This window comes from Mobula hypostoma, chromosome 1, assembly GCF_963921235.1.
Source record: "Mobula hypostoma chromosome 1, sMobHyp1.1, whole genome shotgun sequence".
Taxonomy (NCBI): Eukaryota; Metazoa; Chordata; class Chondrichthyes; order Myliobatiformes; family Myliobatidae; genus Mobula; species Mobula hypostoma.
Genome location: NC_086097.1, coordinates 38,158,297 through 38,180,377, shown reverse-complemented (window position 1 = coordinate 38,180,377; position 22,081 = coordinate 38,158,297). Strand labels below are relative to the sequence as shown.

The window sequence follows — 22,081 nt, the reverse complement described above, 5'->3', positions numbered from 1 at the left end:
TGCTTATTAAGTGACAGAAATGGATATCAAAAAGACAGATAAAACATCAGTTTTTAAATCAGATGTGAAATATTATATGGTTTACCAGTCCATTTTAGAAAAAGCATATGTGGTCAGTTCTCAACAGCACAACCAGATGAAAAGCCTACAGTCTGTGTTAAGTGCCAAAGTGAACTTCACTGCCTTCAAGATGGGCACTTGACCTCTCAATCTACCTTGTTGTTTACCAGCACTTTTTTGGTAGTTTTTACTTTATTCTGGATTGTTATTATTTTAGATTATTCTACCTCAATGCATTGTGTAATGATTTGATTTCTATAAACAGTATGCAAGACAAGCTTTTTGCTGTATCCTGTTACATTTGACAATGATAAACTAATACGTACCAACAATTAGCATTTACATTTTTATCTAATCATATTTCTGGTATTCTCTTGACAAAATTATTTTTCAGTGCTTGACAAATAGGAAGGACTTTCTTTTGTCACTTTTGTTTGCTATTTTTCAATCTCATTTATAATTTACTGTAAATTAACCTGTAACTTCAATATTTTCATATTTCAAGCAATTCCAGCAATTCTTTTTTATACACAATTAAAATGCTTTCATGAGTACACTTCTGAAGCAGAATATTTGGAAACAAAATTCATGAAAAAGAATGCATGGTGTAGATATTCTGTGTCTGTGTTCCTTATTCTAAAATTTAAGTGCACCATTAATAACTTACCAAATAAACTTGAATGCATTGTCAATCAGGTAATTATAAATAACTTCATAAAATCAAGCTCATCTTACCCTCTCTTAAAGTACCTAATGTTGCTGCAGTCTGGTTCCACAGGTGCAGTAGCCCTTAGTGACAGATGGTTCTTAGAAGGTATAATCTGGTTTTAGCAAAAAAACTGAGGAGTCACGGGGTCCTTTACTCAAGGAGTGAAAAGGAGCAGATGGAATTGTTCTGGTGTGATATTCTCAGAGAGGCCACAATCAATTACAACCTATGGGAGATTTTAACGATTTCTCCATAAATCTATGTGTTGCTCTTTTTTTATTAAGTGGATATTAAATACAGGTCTTCATAGTTTCTGAGGTATACTTATTTTAAATTCATTTTCTAGGGAAAGCATGGATTATAAGATATCTTCTAAATTCTCATCAGCCCGCAACATCAATTGAAGCATCTTAGGTGCAAATGTGCATGAAATCGAGCACAAATCTTACCCTGTATACTGTACATACATCACCGGTTTCTGCTACTTACACTGGACATCCTTGGGACAATAACTAAATTGATGGATGTTTGTGCACCAGGAGTACCAATCATTTAGACTTATTGGGGTGACTGCCGGTTATTCTGTTGAAAAATGCTGGCAGTTAGCTGTTGTCAGCTCGGCTTGTCTTGGATGTCCACATATACTTGACCAAACCCACTAGTCTGAAGCAAGATGCCTACACGCCAGCCCTCCCTCTCTGCTGCTCAATTCACCATTGCCCCCGGCAGCACATCTCTGCTGTTCTGAGAGGAATCATTTACAAAGTGCTCAGCAAGGATGGCATATGGTTAGCCACTCAGTCAGTTAATGGGTTTACCAAACCTATATATAGAAATAAGGGTTAGGGCTAGGTAATCTTTACATCCTTAGTATTTCAGTTTTTAAAAAGATACTTTAAAATTTAATTAAAAATAAATTATTTCAATTACTTAGATCTGCTTCAATAGGTTGGAATGTATCTATCATTTGCAAACTAATTGCTGTTTGAAGCCTGCTTCACCTGAGACATGCATGGCAGGAGCTTGTTTGGCCCTCCAAACCCATAAAAGACAAATCGGGGCAACTGGCCAAGCCCTGCATGACCCAGCCCATTGTATTAGCCATTCTCAAGGTCAAATCCAGCGCAGGCTTTTTTAAATATCCAATGGCTCTAAAGTTGGACTGAATTGGAGCACCCACGATTCAGTTCCTGACGGGAATCATCCTAAGGCACAAGACTGTCCACAATTCAGCACAATCGTTAATTTTAAAATAGGATGGTCAGTTTGGGAAGTAGAAAAAAATACCTAATTTTACAGAAGTAGTATCAAAAGTTGGCCTTAGTTGCTGACTTTGAATCTTTGAAATTAACTGAAATAATTTTAGTTGTAAACTGGGAAATTACCCATTTGTTTCTCAAGAAAAATACTCTGTAAATCACCCAGGTTTTGATCAGCGGTAATAAATTTAGAACTTAATAAGCAGAAATGTGCATGCCTAAATCAGACACTTTCTGTTGGTTAAGAATTGAGAGACAATCAGCAAAAACTATTGTTGCTCCTGACAATTTAAAGAATTACTCAAGTCCCCACTTTTGATGAACATTAGATCTGGGTAGAGGAATTGTGTTACCTTGCACAATCTCAATGCTCTTTTGTAATAATTTGATCCGTATGGAAGTTATGCAAGACAAGTTTTTCACTGTACCTCAGTACACATGACTGTAATTAACCAAGAAAAGATCTCGTGCTTTCCCGGAGTATATGATGCATAAATTTGGGCTTCCAGCTAGGACCAAGTGTCCACTTAATTGATTTTTCTGTGACAAACTCTGCCAACTTCATCAGGGATGACGTCTAGACACGTCCAGTCCGGTGGTATTTATACTCAACTTTCATCATTTGTCCCCTCTGATTGGTTAGTCCCCAACCAATCAGGTTTCTGCTGTCCCATCTTATTTAAAATCGTATTCTAGTTAGAGTGAGACCTTCATCTTCGTTGAAATTCTTATTCTCTAGTTTTACTTCAATGGCTTTCTTCACCAGGCAGTCCCAAAAGCCATTGGTGTGGCACAGTAGTTTTGTGCTGTTGAAGTCAATCCTGGGGCCATTGCAAACACAATGTTCTGCTGCCGCTGATTTCTCTAGGTAACCCAAACAGATACGCTTCCTTTGCTCCTTGATGCGAGTTTTCACCATGCACCCCATCTGGCCGATACACACTACTCCGCATTCACAGGGAATCCAGTAAGCGCCAGCCATCCCAATTCCCAGGTCATCTTTGACCCACATAAGCTGGGATTTGAGTTTCCTCATGATTTTGTTGATATTTTCACGGTTTCTGGAAGAAATACCGGATAAATACCATCCACAAACCCGTAGGGAAGCTCAAATCCCACCTTATGTAGGCCAAGGAGCACAGGAGGTTACCCAGAGATATCTGTGGTAGCAAAACATTGCATATGCAATGACCACAGGATCGACTTCAATGCCACAAAACTATTGAGCTGTGCCAGTGGCTTTTGGGACCACCTGGTGAAGGAAGTCATTGAAATAAGATTAGAAAATAAAAATTTCAACCAAGATGAAGGTCTCACTCCAAGAAAGAACTGGAATATGATTTTAAACAAGGTGGGACAGCAGAAACCTGATTGTTTGAGGACTAACCGATTAGGAGGGACAGACGATGGGAGTTGAGTATATACACCACCAGACTAGACATGCCTCGGCAACATCCCTGATGAAGATGGCAGAGTTTGTCATCCAAATGTTAGTTAAAATTGATATCTGGACCCGGCTGGAAGCCCAAGAAGAGTTTATGTAAATAATAAACCAATTTACAAATTTTATGTCATAGTTTGTCTCAGGCAAGGTTGCAGCCTGTGGGTAGAGCTGGAGTCACATTGCTGAGTAGAGCAGAGATTGCAGGCCACCGTAGGAAGCACAGCAAACCTCCTGTTCTTCAGAGCTCACAAATAATGGTAGAAAAGTATAGATTTTTGGCATGTCTTTGCTTTTCTAAGATGTAGTTGTTTCATGTCTCTGGAGAACTATGCTGGAGATCTGGACATCAATTTGAGGTAAATAGCTTCATTAATAGTCTTTAAGTAAATAGCCACACTCCCAGGAGGTTGTGAACTCAAACAATGCTCCTATTAGCACTGGAAATATTAAATATGCCCAAAAATTCAATTGTAAAATGCTGCTTTTATCACCATTTTGTGACTGAATTTGATTGTTCCAAATAAAGACTATTTCTGGGTGGTTTTCTTTCACTTGTGACATTTACCCAAACCTTGTAGGCATTTTTTACCCTGGTACACAATCTCTCACCCCCCTCTTCCTGGTCATTACTGCAAAGATCCTCTGTCTGTCTGTCTGTCTGTCTCTCTCTACATCCCACCATTTGGCGGTTGTATGACTTGAACCCTAAGGTATACTGTTCAATGCACTCAAGAAATTCACTGTGTCTGTTTACTTCATTTTATATGAAACCTAAATTACCAACTTCAAAACCATTCTTATTTGCTGCATTTGTGTCTTCTTTTCACATTTATGTACTCTACCACTGTTACTGGAGCCCATATGTAAATCCTTAGTTTTCCACTCATTAAGTCTTCACAATCTGCTCATCTCTTGTTATTTCCTCTATTTATGTTTTCTTTATATAAAGAATGATTTTTGAGGTCTTGCGCACCCCACCTCATAGTCAAAAGGCTGTTTTAAGAACCTCCAGTGGTCAGAGTTTACCATGTGGTAAGCAGCTTCCTTCTCATTTAACCAAACGGTGTCCTTTTCTTCAAGCAATGGTCACTTTGAGACACAAAGAATCGAGAAATGAGACTTTAAAGTTTGCTTGTCATTCAATTCAATCTGTCCTGATGAAGGGTCTAGGCCAGAAATGTCGACTGCTTACTCCTTTCTGAAGAGGCTGCCTGACCTGTTGAGTTCCTCCAGCACTTTGAATGAGTTACTCTACATTCAATTCAATCTCCTATGCAGGCTTGTTGTTCATTTCTAGTGTGAATTAACACGAGCCATTTACATGAGTGGAAACTGCAGCAATTCATCTCGGAGGAAAAAAAGTCAGAGTCTTCTCATGTTTCCATACTTCTTTAATAGTATGACAATAGTTCGAAAAACATGAGCTTTGTATTTCTTTAGTTTACAAAACCAGATGCCACAATTACAGTACAGAATCCTTAAAACTTTTGTGCTGGATAAACACCAAAACATACAGTAGATCCACTGTTCTATTGTTTTACTCAAGAAAGCCAAACTGACTCAGTGACTTTGGAGCAATCAGACTATTGCAGAAGTGCACTAAAGCAGAAATGCCCTAGCCACAAATAACATTAAAAGTCATAAGCACTGCCATAGCAGCAGAAAACACTAGGAAGGTAAATAGAATTAAGACTCTTAACCTCATGCATTTGTTCATTAGCAACACAAAACACATCTATTACAATTATTGTTACTTGATTTTCCTTACTATACTTAATGATCAACACAAGTGATTGCAGATATTCTAATCATTTGGAAACAGCATGGGAGAAGGATCATCTCGTGCCGCATGTTCCGAAATTCATGGTGCTGACAAATGGGACAACAACTCTCCAAGACATGTCTGATTAATTTGACAAATACAGAACTGCTTCTGCCTCAGGCACCCTCTTATGCGCCCACAGTCTCTCTTCATGTTCCTCTTACTCAGTCTTTCGTGTGGCACCTGGGATTTTGGCTTGAATCCTGAAAGAAAGGTTAAAATAAAAAATGGATGTTGAGTGGATTTTACACAATTGGAAAGCAAACTAACTTATAACATTATGTGACTTGGAGTGAAGGGCCATGAGATGAATGGGAGACATTCAGACATGAACTATTGGCAGTTCAGTAAACTCCATTTGGATGAATTTTCTATGAGGGAATCCTGATACCTGGGGATACTGAGGGATCAGTGAAAAGGAAGCAGATAGCAGCTGCAGAGAGCTGAAAACAGGGGAGATCCTTCAGGAGTATAGAAAATGCCAAGAAGTACAGAAAAAGAACTTAAAAGGTCAAAGTATACTTTATACTTTTATTGTCGCCAAACAATACTAGAGCGTACAATCATCACAGCGATATTTGATTCTGCTCTTCGTGCTCCCTGGTACAAACTGATAGTAAATACTAAAAATTTAAATTATAAATCATAAATAGAAAATAGAAAAGGGAAAGTAAGGTAGTGCAAAAAAACCGAGAGGCAGGTCTGGATATTTGGAGGGTGCGGCCCAGATCCGGGTCAGGATCCGTTCAGCAGTCTTATCACAGTTGGAAAGAAGCTGTTCCCAAATCTGGCCGTACGAGTCTTCAAGCTCCTAAGCCTTCTCCCAGAGGGAAGAGGGACGAAAAGTGTGTTGGCAGGGTGGGTCATGTCCTTGATTATCCTGGCAGCACTGCTCCATCAGCGTGCGGTGTAAAGTGAGTCCGTGGACGGAAGATTGGTTTGTGTGATGTGCTGGGCTGTGTTCATGATCTTCTGCAGCTTCTTCCGGTCTTGGACAGGACAACTTCCATACCAGGTTGTGATGTACCCTAGCAGAATGCTTTCTACGGTGCATCTATAAAAACTAGTGAGAGTTTTTAGGGAACAGGTCAAATTTCCTTAGCTTCCTCAGGAAGTAAATAGAGGGGAATGTCAAAGTTATTTTTTTTTTTAAACACAGTGGTAGGTGCATGCAACATGTTGTCAGGGGTGGTGTTAAAGGCAGATACATTAGGGACAATTAAGAGATTCAAAGATGAAAGAAAAATAAGGGCTATGTGGACGAGAAGGATTAGATTGATCTTGGAATAGGCTGAAGGAGCAGCACAACATTGTAGGCTGAAGGGGTTGTACTGTGCTGTCCTGTTCTATGTTCCTCTGTCAACGTCATGACAAAAGAGTCACCTGAGGAAATACACCTAACAAATTTCAGACTTCAAACCACTGAGTCTCTTGAGTTCAGGTGTTCTGAACTCAAAAACACTAAAACGTTTTGTGAGGAAATGTCAGACCAAAGAAATTTTTAAAACCATACATGCAGGCCGATAAAATGCAGTCACGTGATGGGAAGGCAGACAGCATTAACTGGGTGCTGGTGACACTGTCAGAAAGTCTAACAAATTTGGGGTAGCACAGTAGCATCAACAACAGCGATGTGTGTTCAATTCCGCCGATGTCTGTAAGGAGTTTCTATGTCCTCCCTCTGACTGTGTGGGTTTCCTCTGGGTGTCCTCGTTTCCTCCCACATTCCAAAGATGACTGGGTCAGTAACTTAACTGGTCACATGGGTGTAAATGGACAGCACAGACTCACTGGGCCAGAAAGGCCCGTTAGTTGCTGTATCTCTAAAATAAACTGCAAACATAAAGAGGCAGCATAGAATATAATTGACAGACTTGAATTAGGGTAATATCAAAGCATCTTATCACTATACTAAGGGTAAGAAGGTAACTAGGGAGAGAGTAGTGCTCATTAGGGCCCAAAGTAATAGTGGAGCTGGAGGAAGCAAGTGAAGTCTTAGCTGGAGAATTTAGAGAGATGCCCAGTGATTCACTAAAAAAGTGTTAATAGAGTCTTGGTAGACTTAAAGATGGATGAATCCCCAAGGCTTGATGAACTACATAACAGGCTGATAATGTGAGGCAAGGGAAAATATATTACTGGAGTCCTTAGAGACGGTTAAATCTTCACTGGTCACAGGTAATGCTGGATGCCTGGGTGTCAGCAAATGTGGTACTGTTATCAAAGGAAGACAGCAGGGGTAGGACAGGTAATTACAGGTGAATGAGGTTCTCAAGGCTTCAGCAAGGACAGGCGTAGGCCATAGGAAGATTTTTTATTTGTTACTTTTTTATTTCTTTTTTATTGCACATTCAGAGCAGTAGAGATGACAGGCAGGGTAGTGCAATGCTCCTCTTGTGGGATGTGGGAAGACAGGGAGACCTTCAGTGTCCCTGACGACTACACCTGTGAGAAACGCATCCAGCTGCAGCTTCTAAGGAATTGGAGCTGGAGCAGGATGAATTCTGCATCATTTGGGAGGAAGAGGAGCTGAATGATAGCACATACAGGGAGGCAGTTACGCCCAAGGTGCAGGGCACAGGTGACTGGGTTACTATTAAAAGGAGGAAAGGCGATAGGCAGCCAGTGCAGAATACCCCTGTGGCTTTTCCCCTCAACAACAGGTAGACCACTTTGGATATTGTTGGAGCGATGACCTGGCAGGGGAAAGTCACAGTGCTCAGGTCTCTGGCACTGAATCTAGCTCTGTGGCTCAGAAGGGAAGAGGGGGAAGAAATGAGCTGCAATGAAAAGGGATTTTTTGGTTAGGGGAACAGAAAGGAGGTTCTGTGGATGAGAATGAGATCTGCAGATGGCACGTTGCCTCGCAGGTGATGGGACCTCTCACATCGAGTCCACAGCATTCTTATTTGGGAGGGTGAACAGCCAGAGGTTGTGATACACATCAGTACCAATGACATGGGTAAAGAGGGATGATGAGGTCTTGCAAAGTGAGTTTAGGGAGTTAGGTGCCAAGTTAAAGGGTAGGACATCCAAGGTTGTGATCTCAGGATTGCCCTGCATGCCATGTGCTGAGGCCAGAAATAGGAAGATTATATAGTTTAGCATGTGGCTATGGAGATGGTGCAGAAAAGAGGGCTTTGTATTTTTGGATCATTGGGCTCTCTTCCAGGGAAGAAATTTGCCAAGAACAATCATGGTCATGGGACCAGGATCACATACAGTATGTAACACGGCACATAATGATGATAATAATGAGCCACTAATGAGACTTGGCTGCAGGAGGACAGGACTGGCACCTCAATGTTCAGGGGTTTCATTGTTTTAGATGTGATAGAGTGAGAGTAATAGGGGAGGGATAGCATTACTAGTCAGGGAAAATGTCACAGCAATGCTCAGTCAGTACAGACTGGACAGCTTGTCTAATGAAGCTTTATGGGTAGAACTGAGGAATAAGAAAGATATAACCACATTAATGGAATTATATGATAGACAACCCAACAGTCCGTGGGATTTAGCAGAGCAATTTTGTAACGAGATCACAGACGGTTGCAAGAAACATAAGGTTGTGATTGTGGGTGATTTTAACTTTCCACATATTGTTTGGGATTCCCATACTGTAAAAGGAATTTACCAAATGTATTCAGGAAAGTTTCCTTAATCAGTATATAGAAGTCCCAACTACAGAGAATGTGATACTAGATCTCCTATTAGGGAATGGGACAGGGCAGATGACAAAAATTTGTGTAGGGGAATACTTAGCATCTAATGATCATAATGCCATTAGTTTCAAGGTAATTATGAAAAAGGATAGATCCGATCCTCAGGTTGAGATTCTAGATTGGAGAAAGGCCATTCTTGATGGTATCAGAAAGGATCTGGCAAGTGTGGATTGGGACAGGTTGTTTTCTGGGACAGGTTGTTTTCTGGCAAAGGTGCACTTGGTAAATGAGTGATCTTCAGAAGTGATATTTTGAGAGCACAGAGTTTGTATGTTCCTGTCAGAATAAAAGGCAGGGATAGCAGGTTTGGGGAACCTTGCTTTTCAAGAGATATTGAGGCCCTGGTTAAGACAAAGGAGGTGAATAGCAGGTATAGGCAGGTAGGAACAAATGAGGTATTTGGGGAGTATGACAAATGCAAGAGAACACTTAAGGAGGAAATCAGGAGGGCTAAAAGAAGGCATGAGGTTCTAGCAGACAAGGTGAAGGAGAATCCTAAGGGCTTCTACAGATATATTCAGAGCAAAAGGATAGCAAGGGACAAAATTGTTCCCCTGGAATATCTGAGAGGTACTCTATGTGTGGAGCTGAAAGAGATGGGGGAGATCTTAAATGGATTTTTTGCATCTGTATTTCATTGAAAGCTGGACATGGAGACAATGGAGGTGAAGCAAAACAGCAGTGAGGTCATGGACCCATTACAAATTATAGAGGGGAAGGAGGTGCTTGCTGTCTTGAGGCAAATTGGGGTGGATAAATCCCCAGGGCCTGACAAGGTGTTCCCTCGGACCCTGTGGGAGGCAAGTGTAGAAATTGCAGGAGCCCTAGTAGAGATTAGTAGTGAGAAAGTTATTGGAAGGTATTCTAAGGGACCAAATATGTAAGTATTTGGATACACAGGGACTGATTAGGGATAGTCAACTTGACTTTGTGCATGGTAGGTCATGTCCAACCAATCTAACAGAGAATTTTGTGGATGTTACCAGGAGAGCCGATGAAGGCAGGACAGTGGATGTTCTCCAAATGGATTTTAGCAAGGTCTTATACAAAGTCCCCAGTGGAAGGTTGGTCAAGAATGTTCAGTCGCTTGGCACTCAAGATGAGGTAGTAAAATGGATTAGACATTGATTTTGCAGGAGAAGCCACAGAGTGGTGGTAGGTGGTTGCCTCCCTGAATGGAGGGCTGTGACTAGCGGTGTGCTACAGGGATCAGTGCTGCGTCCGTTGTAGTTTGTCGTCTACATCAATGATCTGGATGATAATGTGGTGAACTGTATCAGCAAATTTGCAGGTGACACCAAGGTTGGGGGTGTCCCATCTAGGTCATGCTCTTTTCTTGCTGCTGCCATCAGGTAGTAGGTACAAGGGCCTCAGGACTCTTCCTTAGTCAGGGCATTAGATCAGACAAAGGGGGTTATGATATAAACTTTAGGAAAGATTGATTTGGCTGCAACAGCATTCGATTCTGGTTACCACACTACAGAAAGGATGTGATTGCATTGGACAGAGTGCACTGGAGATTCAACAAGATATGCCAGGGATGAAGTACTTCATTTATACCGAGAGATGGGATAGACTGGGTTTGTTGTCCTTGGAGAATCTGACAGAGGCATGCAAAATAATGAGTGTAGGAAACTTTACCCCACAGCAGAGGTATCGACAACTGGAGGTCATAGGTTATGGAGTAAGAGTTATAAAAGGGAACATAAGGAAATAACTTGGTTGGAAACTATAATGCACTGCTTGTGTGCATGGTGGAAGTGGCTACTCTCAGAACCTTCTTATACCGAGTCCAGCATGACAATTGCAAGGCATAGAAGGCTATAAACCAAGTTCAGGAAAATGAGAAGAGTATTGATAAAGTAGAGATGATTAGCATGAGCATGGTGGGCCAGTTTTTGTATTCTAAACTAATGCTGTTAAAGTATAACAGAAGTTATATTTCAGGTTGGTGACTTGACACTAGGAAATTGTTCCATCTCAGTTCTTCCTCTCCACAGAGGCTGCCTGACCTGGTTTAACATTTTAAGCATTTTCTGATCTTATTTCATAACTCCATTCTCCACTGTATTGTCATTTAATTCCAGTTTATTATAGTTATACAGAAAGGAAGCAGCCTATCAAGTTCATATTGACCATCAAGCACTCATTAACACAAATAGCAAATTTTATTCTACTCCTCCCCCACCCTGCCACCCCCTTCTCATGAATCTCCCATTTGCTAGGAGCAATTTACAGAGACCAATCAACCAACCAACCCACACAGTCACAGGGGAAGTGTGGAAACTCCACACTGACAACACCAGGGGTCAGGACTGAACCTGTGTCACTGCAAGGCAGCAGTTCTATCAGATGTACCACTGCAGTGCTCTTATCCTCCTGTTGTTCTGCCATGCGCACTTCAACCTATTTTACTTGCAAACATAAATGTAGAGGAATTGCAGCTTCAGGCACTTGACTGACTGACTTTTCTCCTGTATTGAAGTAACTAGCTGAAATTGCTTCAAGTTCTGTAAGTTAATATTGCAGATCTGCAATTTTATGTTATCAAACTGTTACAGGAAGGATAATCTGCTTCCTCTCATTTTGGATACAAATGCAATGACAAACTTACTTTGCCACTACAGAGTTAACGTGAGTCCTCACCAGTCCCAAATACTGGTCAATTTGTGCCTGTAGACAGACATAAAACACATTTCATTAAAATAAATACACAGATTTTAATGTAATAATTTACTTGGTAATCTGATGATTTGATCATTTATGCAAATAAATAAAGATTTACCTGGTATTTCTCATATACAACAGGCAAGGTAAACATAGAAACAACAGCTAGAAAGAAATATCAACAAATTAATTGTTGTATTAATGGTGATTGACCACATTTACATAACTATACCCAACTAAATGGGAATTGTACAGCACTAGATACGTTACTAAAATTTAAGGTATGGAAAAATTGAAAAGCACGAGTAAGTCAGCATATGAAGGACAAGCTGTAATCACAAAACTTAATGACAAGAACGCAAGACTGGGAGACTTCAAGTGAAGCAAAACAATACATCATTTCCTCTTCTTTCACCCATTCAGAAACTGTTGATTGTATTCTAGTTAACTTCTTCCAACCAAAACTGAATAACCATGCAAGAAATAGGCTGAAGGACTTCCAATAATATACAACATTTAAAATACAGGCATTGAGGTAGACACACCAGGAAGGGTCTTAATCCTGAAGTGATTCATAAAGTAGTCATGTAAATTGGACAGCAGAAAAAAATAATAACAAAATAAGCAATAAATATCAAGAACATGAGATAAAGAGTCCCTGAAAATGTGTGCACAAGTTGTGAGAACACCTCGATGATGGGGGCAAGTGAAGTTGAGTGTATTTATCCCCTTCACTCAACTATACATCAAGAAATGGTAACAGGAAAGGAAGACTTCAATAACAAGAACAGACAGGACACACAATTTACAGTTATCACTTGTGAGCACCATCTTGATACTCACAGAGAGCACTGATAGGGCATCCTGAGAATCTAAAATTCTGGGTGTAATACAAGATATGGGCATATTAACAGAGCATCATATATTGGTCTGCCCAGGTATATGGTAAATGATCACAAGGACACCAGGGCGGGCAAAATTTCGGGTACAAGAGGAGTTTACAAGCTGTGCTCGGGGCATACAGTGCTAAAAAAAACCCCACAAATAATTGATCAACCATATAGCCTTTTCTGAAACCACTGTGTGTGATCCATTGATCAGCAGTAGTGTGTTTCCAGTGTGTATTTAAGTACTTTGTAACATTCTCTGTTAATCAACCTGGTGTTACAATTGAAATGGAATATGCAAGGGTAATCTGTTCTCAGTAGATCCCTTTATGGGAATTTCAGGGTTCCCAGAAGGACGTGGAATAAAAGTGGTTGCCTGGATTAAGACTACTAACATATCCCATCATCACATAGAAACTATACCAATCTCATCCAGGCATTACAAAGCTGAGACGTGGGTGTAGAAGTGTAGCACATGAAAAATACTGATAGATGCTAAAGGATCTTGGGGTGCAAGTCCATAGCTCTTTGGAAGTGGCAACAATGTAGATAGGATGGCAAAGAAGGGATACAGCATACTTGTCTTCACTGGTTGGGATTTGAGTATAAAAGTTGGGTAGTCACATTACAGATATGTAAATATTTGGGTCGGCTTCATTTGGAGACATGTGCATTTCTAGCACCATATTACACATAGAAGCTTTGGAGAGGGTGCAGAAGAGATTCACCAGAATGCTATCTGGACTAGAGAGTTTTAGCTATAAAGAGTGGTTGGTAAACTTGAATTGTTTTATCTGGAGCATCGGAGACTGAGGGAGTGACCTGATAGATAATATAGGATAGAGCGAGCCTTTATTTCCCCAGGGTGGAAATATCAAATCCTCAGGGCATAGCTTTGGGAGGGGGGGGGGATGTTGAAAAGACTCTTACAAGGCAAGATTTTAGACACAGAGAGTTGTAGATGCCAGGAGCGTGCTGGTAGGGGGAGTGGTGGAATCAGACATAACAACGACATTTAAGGGGCATTGGACAAACCCATGAACAGGCAGGGAACTGAGGGGTATAAATGTGGAGTTTAAATTGTCATTACAGTCAGCACAAAGATCATGGGCTGATGGGCCTGTTTCTGTGCTGTACTGCTCTATGTTCTAGAAATCATCAGATCAATTTCATTCTGAGCCAAGTGTCTACCGCCAACCAGGTGGACATGGGATACTGTTGACAGCTACACGGGGCTGTTTACCCACATTCCTTAGCTGCTCATGGCCACTGAAGAGATCAAAAACCAGGGCTGAATAGCTTGGTTTAGATCTCATAGCGATCACCTTGGCAGCCTTCCTTCGCAATTAAATAATCTGACCCAGTGTTATTAATTTTGAATGAGAGCACAAAGATGGCCGCAAAGAAAACAGGATTTACTTGATCTGGCTTGATAGTCATACAGAGCCATTGTGCTTATTGGATAGAAGGCCATAGGTTGTGCAGTCACCAGCAGAGCTATTTGAACGTTACGAATGACATCCTGCAGTTGGTGATTCCCACTGTGGGGAAATTTGCACATGTACGTGATGTTATAAAACAGTCCCCTGAGATTCATGGGAAATAACCTCCCATAGCTTAGTTCATTACAGCTGATTTACATATTTGAAATTAAACACTTAGTTATTGATATCAATCTTTAAACCCATTAAAGCGAAAAGTCAAACAGAACAGGCAGAGACAAGGAGACTGAGTGCCTGACTCCATTTTATATACACATTCTGCTCCCTGATTAACTTTGCTATTCAGTTATTTTAACACTGGGACATCAAATGGAAATACCAAGACCTACAAGGTTGCTAGATGAGTAGAGCACTGGGGCAAATGCTAGGTTATTCAGCAATGTGTTGAGCAACAAAACTACTGAATTAACTGTTGTAATATATTCATATAAGAACATAATTACCCATAATCATCAAAGTCAAGCCATTGAAGATAGCTCCAACATAGGTCAGTAGCCACATCAGTACTGCAAACTTGAAAATAAATTAAAATGAATATGAGAACGTGAGTCTGCATCAAAAATAGAATTCATGCTGATCCTCAAGTCATTGCAATCAGTTTTTTCTCTGCTGAGTTGTATCTGCCACACTTTAAATTGAAAGTTCAAAGTAAATGTACTATCAATGTATATGTCACGATATACTGCCCTGAGATGTGGTTTTTGAGGAGGATGCAAAGAATATCATGGACGAATCCAATATCTAACGAGGATGTCATGAACAGAGCGAACACAAATGGAGAAATAAAGTATGAGATGATGAAAAGGTAACGTAACTTCATTGGACATGTGATTAGGAAAGAGGAGTTAGAATGCATGGTAATTATGGGAAAGATTGAAGGGAAGAAAGCAAGAGGAAGGCAAAGACAAATGATGATGGAGACAGCAGCCAGAGAACTGGAAATGAATACTAATGAGTTGATCCACTTGACCCGAAAGAGGAGTGTGTGGGCCATGGCAGTCACAGCTCAAACTGGGCATAGCGCCTGATGATGATGATGATACTACCCTGAGTTCCAATTTTGTAGGCATTCACAGTAGATACAAAGAAACACAATAGAATCAATGCAAAACAGCTCCACATTATCCAAACCACAACTATTCTTCCTAATATGCTCCAGTATATTTTACATAAGAGAAATGGAATATCCATTCTTTCTTAGCTCCTTATTTTAATATTTTGTCCTTGGGCTTATTCTGTTTCAAAACATCACAATGTCAGTGGTAGTTTCAATTGAAGGTGATCTTTTACATTCCAATAGAATAGAGTAAAATACATTCTTAACTTTAAAAATACTTTGATAGCAGAAACATAAAAAGTAAATAGTTTATAACATTTTTAAAGAGGCTGCTCTTTATTCATCAAGGCCCCATTGTGTTAAATTTTGAACTGTCAATAGGAATTGTTCCTAATGTATGTGGATCATTCAAACAAATACTGCTGTTGTTTATGCCTTTCTGTACTAAGACTGTGAAAACACTCAAGTAGATTATCTGTCTTATAGACTGTCCTTCAATGCACGGCCTGTTTCCTAGAGTTTAATCTGTATATTAATAGCCAGCAGGCCTCAACCCCTATTCTCTCAAAGTTCTACATAATCATCAATTCCTTGAAGTATCAAATAGTTATCCATTTCCACATTAAATATTTCTAATTATCTGGCCTCCACCACCCTCAGAGATAGAGTCCTCCAAATTCAATGCCCTTTGAGAGAAGAAATTCCCACGCATCAAGGTTATAAATGACTGGCCCCTTATTTTATAGCTTGGTCCCCTTTAATTTTCCATCCCATTCTAATCGATTTGACTGTAGCTTTTTGGTGTGTTCCATGAGGCTCAACAGAAACTTGAGGAAAATAATTTTATCTTCCATCTGGACACATTGCTCATTAAGTTTATTCACTGCATTTTTTTTCCTTAACATTCATGCATTTTAATTCTATCTTTACATTCCTTAGTCCAATTAGCTTGCTCCCATTTAATTCCGGAATACATTCTTTTCTAGTTGTATTCAACACTCCCACTTCTTTCTGCATCACAATACTTTAATTTCTTCTATCATATCCAAATTTCTTCTTAATGAACTTAAATGAATTTCCAACCACATAGCCACACAATCTGAAACATCCCTATTGTTATCTCTATAATTCTACATGCTCTGAGTTCATCTGATGCAGGGTCCCTCATATGATCTTCACCTCCAATGTACTGCAAACCCCGTTCTGCTGCCCTCATCACACATCAACCCAAACTGTAGGAGCTGTGTTTCCATTTTTTGTTCACCTGTATTGTACTTTGTGTTGTGTGCTTATTATGGGTAATTTGTCACGTGGGTTGGACAAAGGAGAAGTGAAGAGTATGGTTACATATTCATGCTCTGTCTTGGGTTAGTTCAGTCTAGGTAGAACCAGACAGGCAGCTGGAATGATTTTTTTTTTGTTGACCGCTTAACGCTAATTGGAATGCTTAGATAATCTTAAATAGTCTTAGACTGCTTATTTTGTGATATCACTAGTTTTAGTTTCATTAGTTTTTGTATCGTTACAAGAGATTGCTGGTTTCTTAATAAAGAGTTGAACATACTCTTTTGAACTTCAGAGTGTGTCAAACAGCGTCAAACCCCATGATTAGTCACTGAGCGGTTCTGGTTTGTTTTCATTAACCACTACACTTTGCTTTCTGATGTACATTGGCTCCCATTTATGCAAAGCCTTGGTTTAAAAAATTTCATTCTCCTTTTCAAATCTTCCCATGTCCACGTCATCTATGTTTTATCTGTATAACCTCCTCCAGCTCTATAGTGCTTTGAAATATCTGAGTAATTCTAGAATCGTGAGCATTTTCAAAGATAACTATTCTACAACTAATTATTATCTCTCTAATTATCAAGATTCCATGTCCAAACTTCTCAGGCTCTTTACGATCTTTAATATTCTTCTTAAAATCACCTCCTTAATAAAGTTGATCATGATTTGTATTATAGCTCCTCACGTAGATTGCTGTAACATTTTTGCTTGACCCTATTAAGTGCAATTGGATGTCTTACCTAACTGGAGATGTGAGCCAAGATAGTTTTTTTTTCCATTACTTTTGACATTGAAGATCCCAAATTAATTTCAGCCAAAAAAACTTCCACTTTAAAGTATATGCAGGGGAACACTGTTCTTTCTTTATTGAATTTTGGAGTAATCAATTTATTAATTTCCTCAACGGTCACATTAGGAAAAGAAAATCAATATAATATTTAACTATTAAGCAACACACACAAAAAGTGCTGGTGAACGCAGCAGGCCAGGCAGCATCTATAAGAAGAGGTACAATCGACATTTCCGGCCGAGACCCTTTGTCAGGACTTAATTATTAAAATATTTTTTGCATTCCACTCAGTTGATATGTTTCTTTTTGCATCACAAGGATTACCCACAAAGTATTTCAGCTATGCCATGAAGTGGTATCATTTGGATAATGGAAACAATATTGAAAGTCACAAGTAATCATTCATTCTTTAGGAATTGAGGCCATTGATTTGATGGGAATACAAATTCCTGATCTTTACACCCTGGGATAAATAAATGAGTATTATTATACCACAGCAAAAGAGAAGAGAATAACTCACTTAGTTTGCTCAGGATAACACTGTTTAAAATTCTAATAAATAGAAGATCCAGACAGAAAAAAATACCTAGGAAGTTCTTGGTGAGAACTTTGTTTCTTCCCCCCCCCCCCCCCCCGAGTGATATGCTTCTTTGCTCCATATTTTGAATTACATTACTTGCTATTTCTGAATGTTAGCTTGCCATTTTGAATGTTTTGCCCCTTGGCCCCAGAGCCTCATTCAGCTGTATCTATGTATGGTTTGAATGACAATTAACATTGATTTGATTTGAGAGACAGATTTGCAGCTCCACAATGATAAAAGCAGTAGGACCGAACCTCTTTCCCAGTTAAAGATTTAAAGGAAATACAATCAATAAGTCTTCCTATTTGAGTCCTAAAATAGAAGAATTTATTTTGTTCTTACTTTCAGAGAGTCCACCAGGTCCTGCACAAGAAAGAGTCGTCGCAGTTCTTTGACCGTACTGTTTACGTACACCAGTGCAGAATCAGCATACTTTTGAATCTGCTCTTCAGACAGGGTAGTATCCAAATCCAAATAAGCTCTGACAATATAAAAATAGACTTAATTTAAGAGAAAAAAATGAAAGGTGGGGGGGGAAGAGTAGTTCTAGTGCTAGGATATGGAGAAAATTTATTTCATAGACTGTTGAGAACTCAAGATCTTCTTATGCAACTCAAACAATAATTAAATGCATTAAGCCCATGTGTCACCATAACTCATTTTAGTTTACCATTTATCAAAACAGTGACATCCTGCACCATTCCATGTAAATTCCCAGTTAAATCTATGCTTATTTGTCATTTATAACTACAATAAAGTCACAAAACTGAAATTTGAGTCACGCAATTTTACATTGATTATTGCAGTATTATTTCTTCTAACACCAATCTTTGAAAAATACTGAGTTTGTGTTTTATTTTATTTTCTCTTCCACAAGCACCTAAATGATAGTCAAGTTCTCAACATGGTACAGCAACAATCTGCTCTCCCGGATCTTGCTCAACCCAACCCAACTGTTCACCTCAGCAATGATTCATAAAGCAGAGCTATGGTAATAAATACTAATGTTTGAACAGGGTTTCTGTGCATTTCTAGATGTTTTAAATGACATTAAAGCTTTTACAACTTTATGAAGCTGTATAACCTGCCAAAAGAAAGAAGCCTAGCAACATTCAGCAACAAACAAAAACAATGAATTAGGAATCATGACCAATATATTCATAAACAGCAAAATAAACAAAAATATTCAATCCTGTTGCAGCCCCTTTGAAAGAACACAAGCCACTCTGGAATGAGATGAGAAAGAGTTTCAAACTTCACTTCAGTACCGATATTACCTTATCACCACTATTCTCAGGTTAATAATCTGATAAGGGTCTTGGTAAATTAAAATATATGAAATTTTAAGAGAACATTATCATTTGACATAACTGATAAAATATTATTGGCAAATGGAGCCGGGGTGGCAGAAAACACGAAAGGACTGTACACTTACTTAAAAGGATGTCCTTCATCAGTCTTCTGCACAGCCTGTAACACTGATTTATAAATTCTGAAGCTGATTGTGGCTGAGAGGGCGGCAAGTGCCAGGTAGGCGATCACACTCACAACACTGAACTGAGTCAGTGAGAATAAGAGGAGGAGCACACTTCCAAAGACAATTCCCGTCTGCTTGATGTCACGCCAGTACAGCAGGTCAATAACTGCGAAGGAATAAGGAAATGAATCAGAAAAAAAAAATCCACTGCGATCATAATTTTACCAGAAGATAATGCAAAAATAAAGAGTGAAGCAAGTTTAATTTCTAACTATAATGCATGAAGGAAAAAAAGGATTAAATGCAATCTTTTACAGTCTTCATTGTAAATTATATTGTGTCTACAAAAAAAATAAAGTAACGTAAACTTCAGAAATTGCATGTTTTTTTTAAAACTGTTCTTATTTAGAGATACAGTAAAAGGCCTTTCTGGCTCAATGGCCCCGTGCTGCTCAATTACACCCATGTGACCAATTAACCAATGAACTCATACATCTTTGGGATGTGGGAGGAAACTGGAGCACCTGAAGAAAACCCACACAGGTCACAGGGAGTATTGTCAAACTACGTACAGACAGCAGGAGAATTGAACCTAGATCGCCAGCACTGTAATAGTATTACACTAACCGCTGTGCTACCCTGCTGGCCCATCATTGTTTGTGTTTTGTTAACAATGATGAAGATCCAGTTATAAAAACATTCGTGTTGGCAGCAGACAACAGAGCAGGCTCATGAGCTCTAGATCCACTGTCCATCGCATTAAGTTTTGCGGTTAAAATTAACTTCAAGAAAAGTTTCTGTACATGTAAGCGAGGAGCACAAGCAAATTTTTTTTTTAGCTTTAAAGGGCAGTGACCCACTGGTAACATGGCCTATTGAAAAGTATATGAGGGAAATATCAATAGTGTGTGAGTCAGCAACTAACAAATATTATTTTGTTAGAAATAATATTGCCAGTATCCAATCAAAGTGACATTTTCATCAACTAGGTGGGTCTCTGGAGGTGTTTGGTGGAGAAATGAATTATTTTAATCCAATATTAACTGACTGACATTTGAAATATTGTGCAGGTTTAGATATTCTTATCTAAAAATTGTTCCTGTATCTTAGGAGGTTTGGAATTAACTTTATATTAAGGTTGTAAACAATGCAAGGACAAAAACAATTTCATGAAGATCCCAGATAATTCAAGTTATCTTGGTACATGAATAATGTAGATACAAGTAGGATATTAAACTCTGAGTGAGAATTCTCTCCCTGCTAAAAGCATTAGCTCCAGTACAAGATAAATGCTCAAAATTTAACAATATATTATTAACCAATCTTTTGGGAAACTATTTGGAATAATGAAGAAAGATATAAAATATCTCCTCAGAAAAATTATAAGTTATACAAAGATCAGGAGATGGTTGAGAAAAGGAAGAGAAATGTAATTTCTTTCCTCAGGAGAAAAAGTCAAGCTTCATTCACTGGACTTGATCATCATTGGCAAGGACAGCATTTATTAACCATCTATGATCGCCCCTGAGGAAGTGGGGGTAAGTTGTGAAATACTGCTTTCCACGTATGTTTTGTTCAGTAAGAACTCTAACTTAATGATGATTAAAACAAAAGGCCACATATTTCCCTGTCAGTGTGGGGTGAACCTTGAACTGGAAAGTATAGCACTTGCTGCTTGTATCTTCCTGGGTGGTAGAAGTCAAATATCTGGACCAGTTAACATAAAAGTGTAATCCTGTGTCCCGTGTCATTCAGACCGACCCCCCCTCCATCCCCCCAGTCAACTCTTGGGTCCCTGAAACCTCGTCTTCTCATCTTCCTCCCACCTCACCTTCCCTGAACACACCAACCTCCTTTTTCCTCAGACACTAACAACTCTCCTGATCCCAGCTCTCATCCATGCCGGGTCTTCACAATTCCCTCTGACCTTCCCATCTCTGAGGCAGAAAGTTCTGTTTTCAGTAAGGGCCTCACCTTTGTCCCCCTGTGCCCACACCTCAGTGTGTTCTGCACCCACCACAATGCTGAATTCTTCTTCCACGCCTCCGCCTCCAAGCCCACTTCTTTGTCAAGGATTCCACACCTCACACAGATGACCCCTTCTTCCGTCTGCAACTCTCCTCTTCTTGGACACCCCAATCTCTGCCTGTTTTAGATATTTTCATCTCAATTGCCGACGAGATATCAACTGTCTCGATTTAAACACTCCTCTCTCTTCGTCGAACCTTACACCCTCTGAACGCACTGCCCTCCACTCACTCCGCACTAATCCCAACCTTACCATCAAACCCACAGATAAAGGGTGTGCTGTTGTAGTGTGCGCACTGACCTCCACCTTGCTGAGGCCAGGCGACAACTCTCAGACACCTCCTCATACTGACCCCTTGAGGAATACTCCACTCCACACCATCAGGAGACTACTTCTGACACTAATATTGACCTCGTCCACTCTGGGGAACTACCTACCACTGCCAGCAAACTTAGTTCCCTTACCCTGCACTGCTCGCTTCTTCCTCCTACCCAAATTCCACAAGCAAGACTGTCTGGGTAGGCCTATTATCTCTGCCTACTCCTGCACCTCTGAATTTGTGTCCTCATACTTCAATTCCATGGTCCAGTCCCTTCCCACCCACAGCCACGCCACTGCTCATGCCCTCGAACTCAGTAACTTTCAATTCCCTGGCCCTGACCGCCTCATCTTTACCATGGACGTTCAGTCCCTATAGAATTCTATCCTCCATCAAAAAGTCCTCTAAGGCAGCCTCCAACCAATCCCCCTCCACCATCACCCTCCTCCGAACTCACCCTTAACAAT

The 22,081-nt window shown here is 39.7% G+C and overlaps 1 protein-coding gene across 4 annotated transcripts in view; it reads right to left on the bottom strand.

The window, feature by feature from the left end:
- Positions 1-4,848: 4,848 nt before the first annotated feature.
- Positions 4,849-22,081, bottom strand: part of rtn1a (reticulon 1a) — a 217,040-nt gene continuing 199,807 nt past the window's right edge. For all 4 annotated transcript variants that reach the window (XM_063046773.1, XM_063046782.1, XM_063046791.1 and 1 more), the window contains 6 exons: positions 19,225-19,432; positions 18,132-18,270; positions 14,516-14,585; positions 11,802-11,848; positions 11,631-11,689; positions 4,849-5,497 (listed from right to left, as the gene is read on the bottom strand). In XM_063046773.1, coding sequence (XP_062902843.1) covers positions 5,455-5,497; positions 11,631-11,689; positions 11,802-11,848; positions 14,516-14,585; positions 18,132-18,270; positions 19,225-19,432 — 566 coding nt within the window. In that variant the 3' untranslated portion in view covers positions 4,849-5,454. The remainder of the gene's footprint in view (positions 5,498-11,630; positions 11,690-11,801; positions 11,849-14,515; positions 14,586-18,131; positions 18,271-19,224; positions 19,433-22,081) is intronic.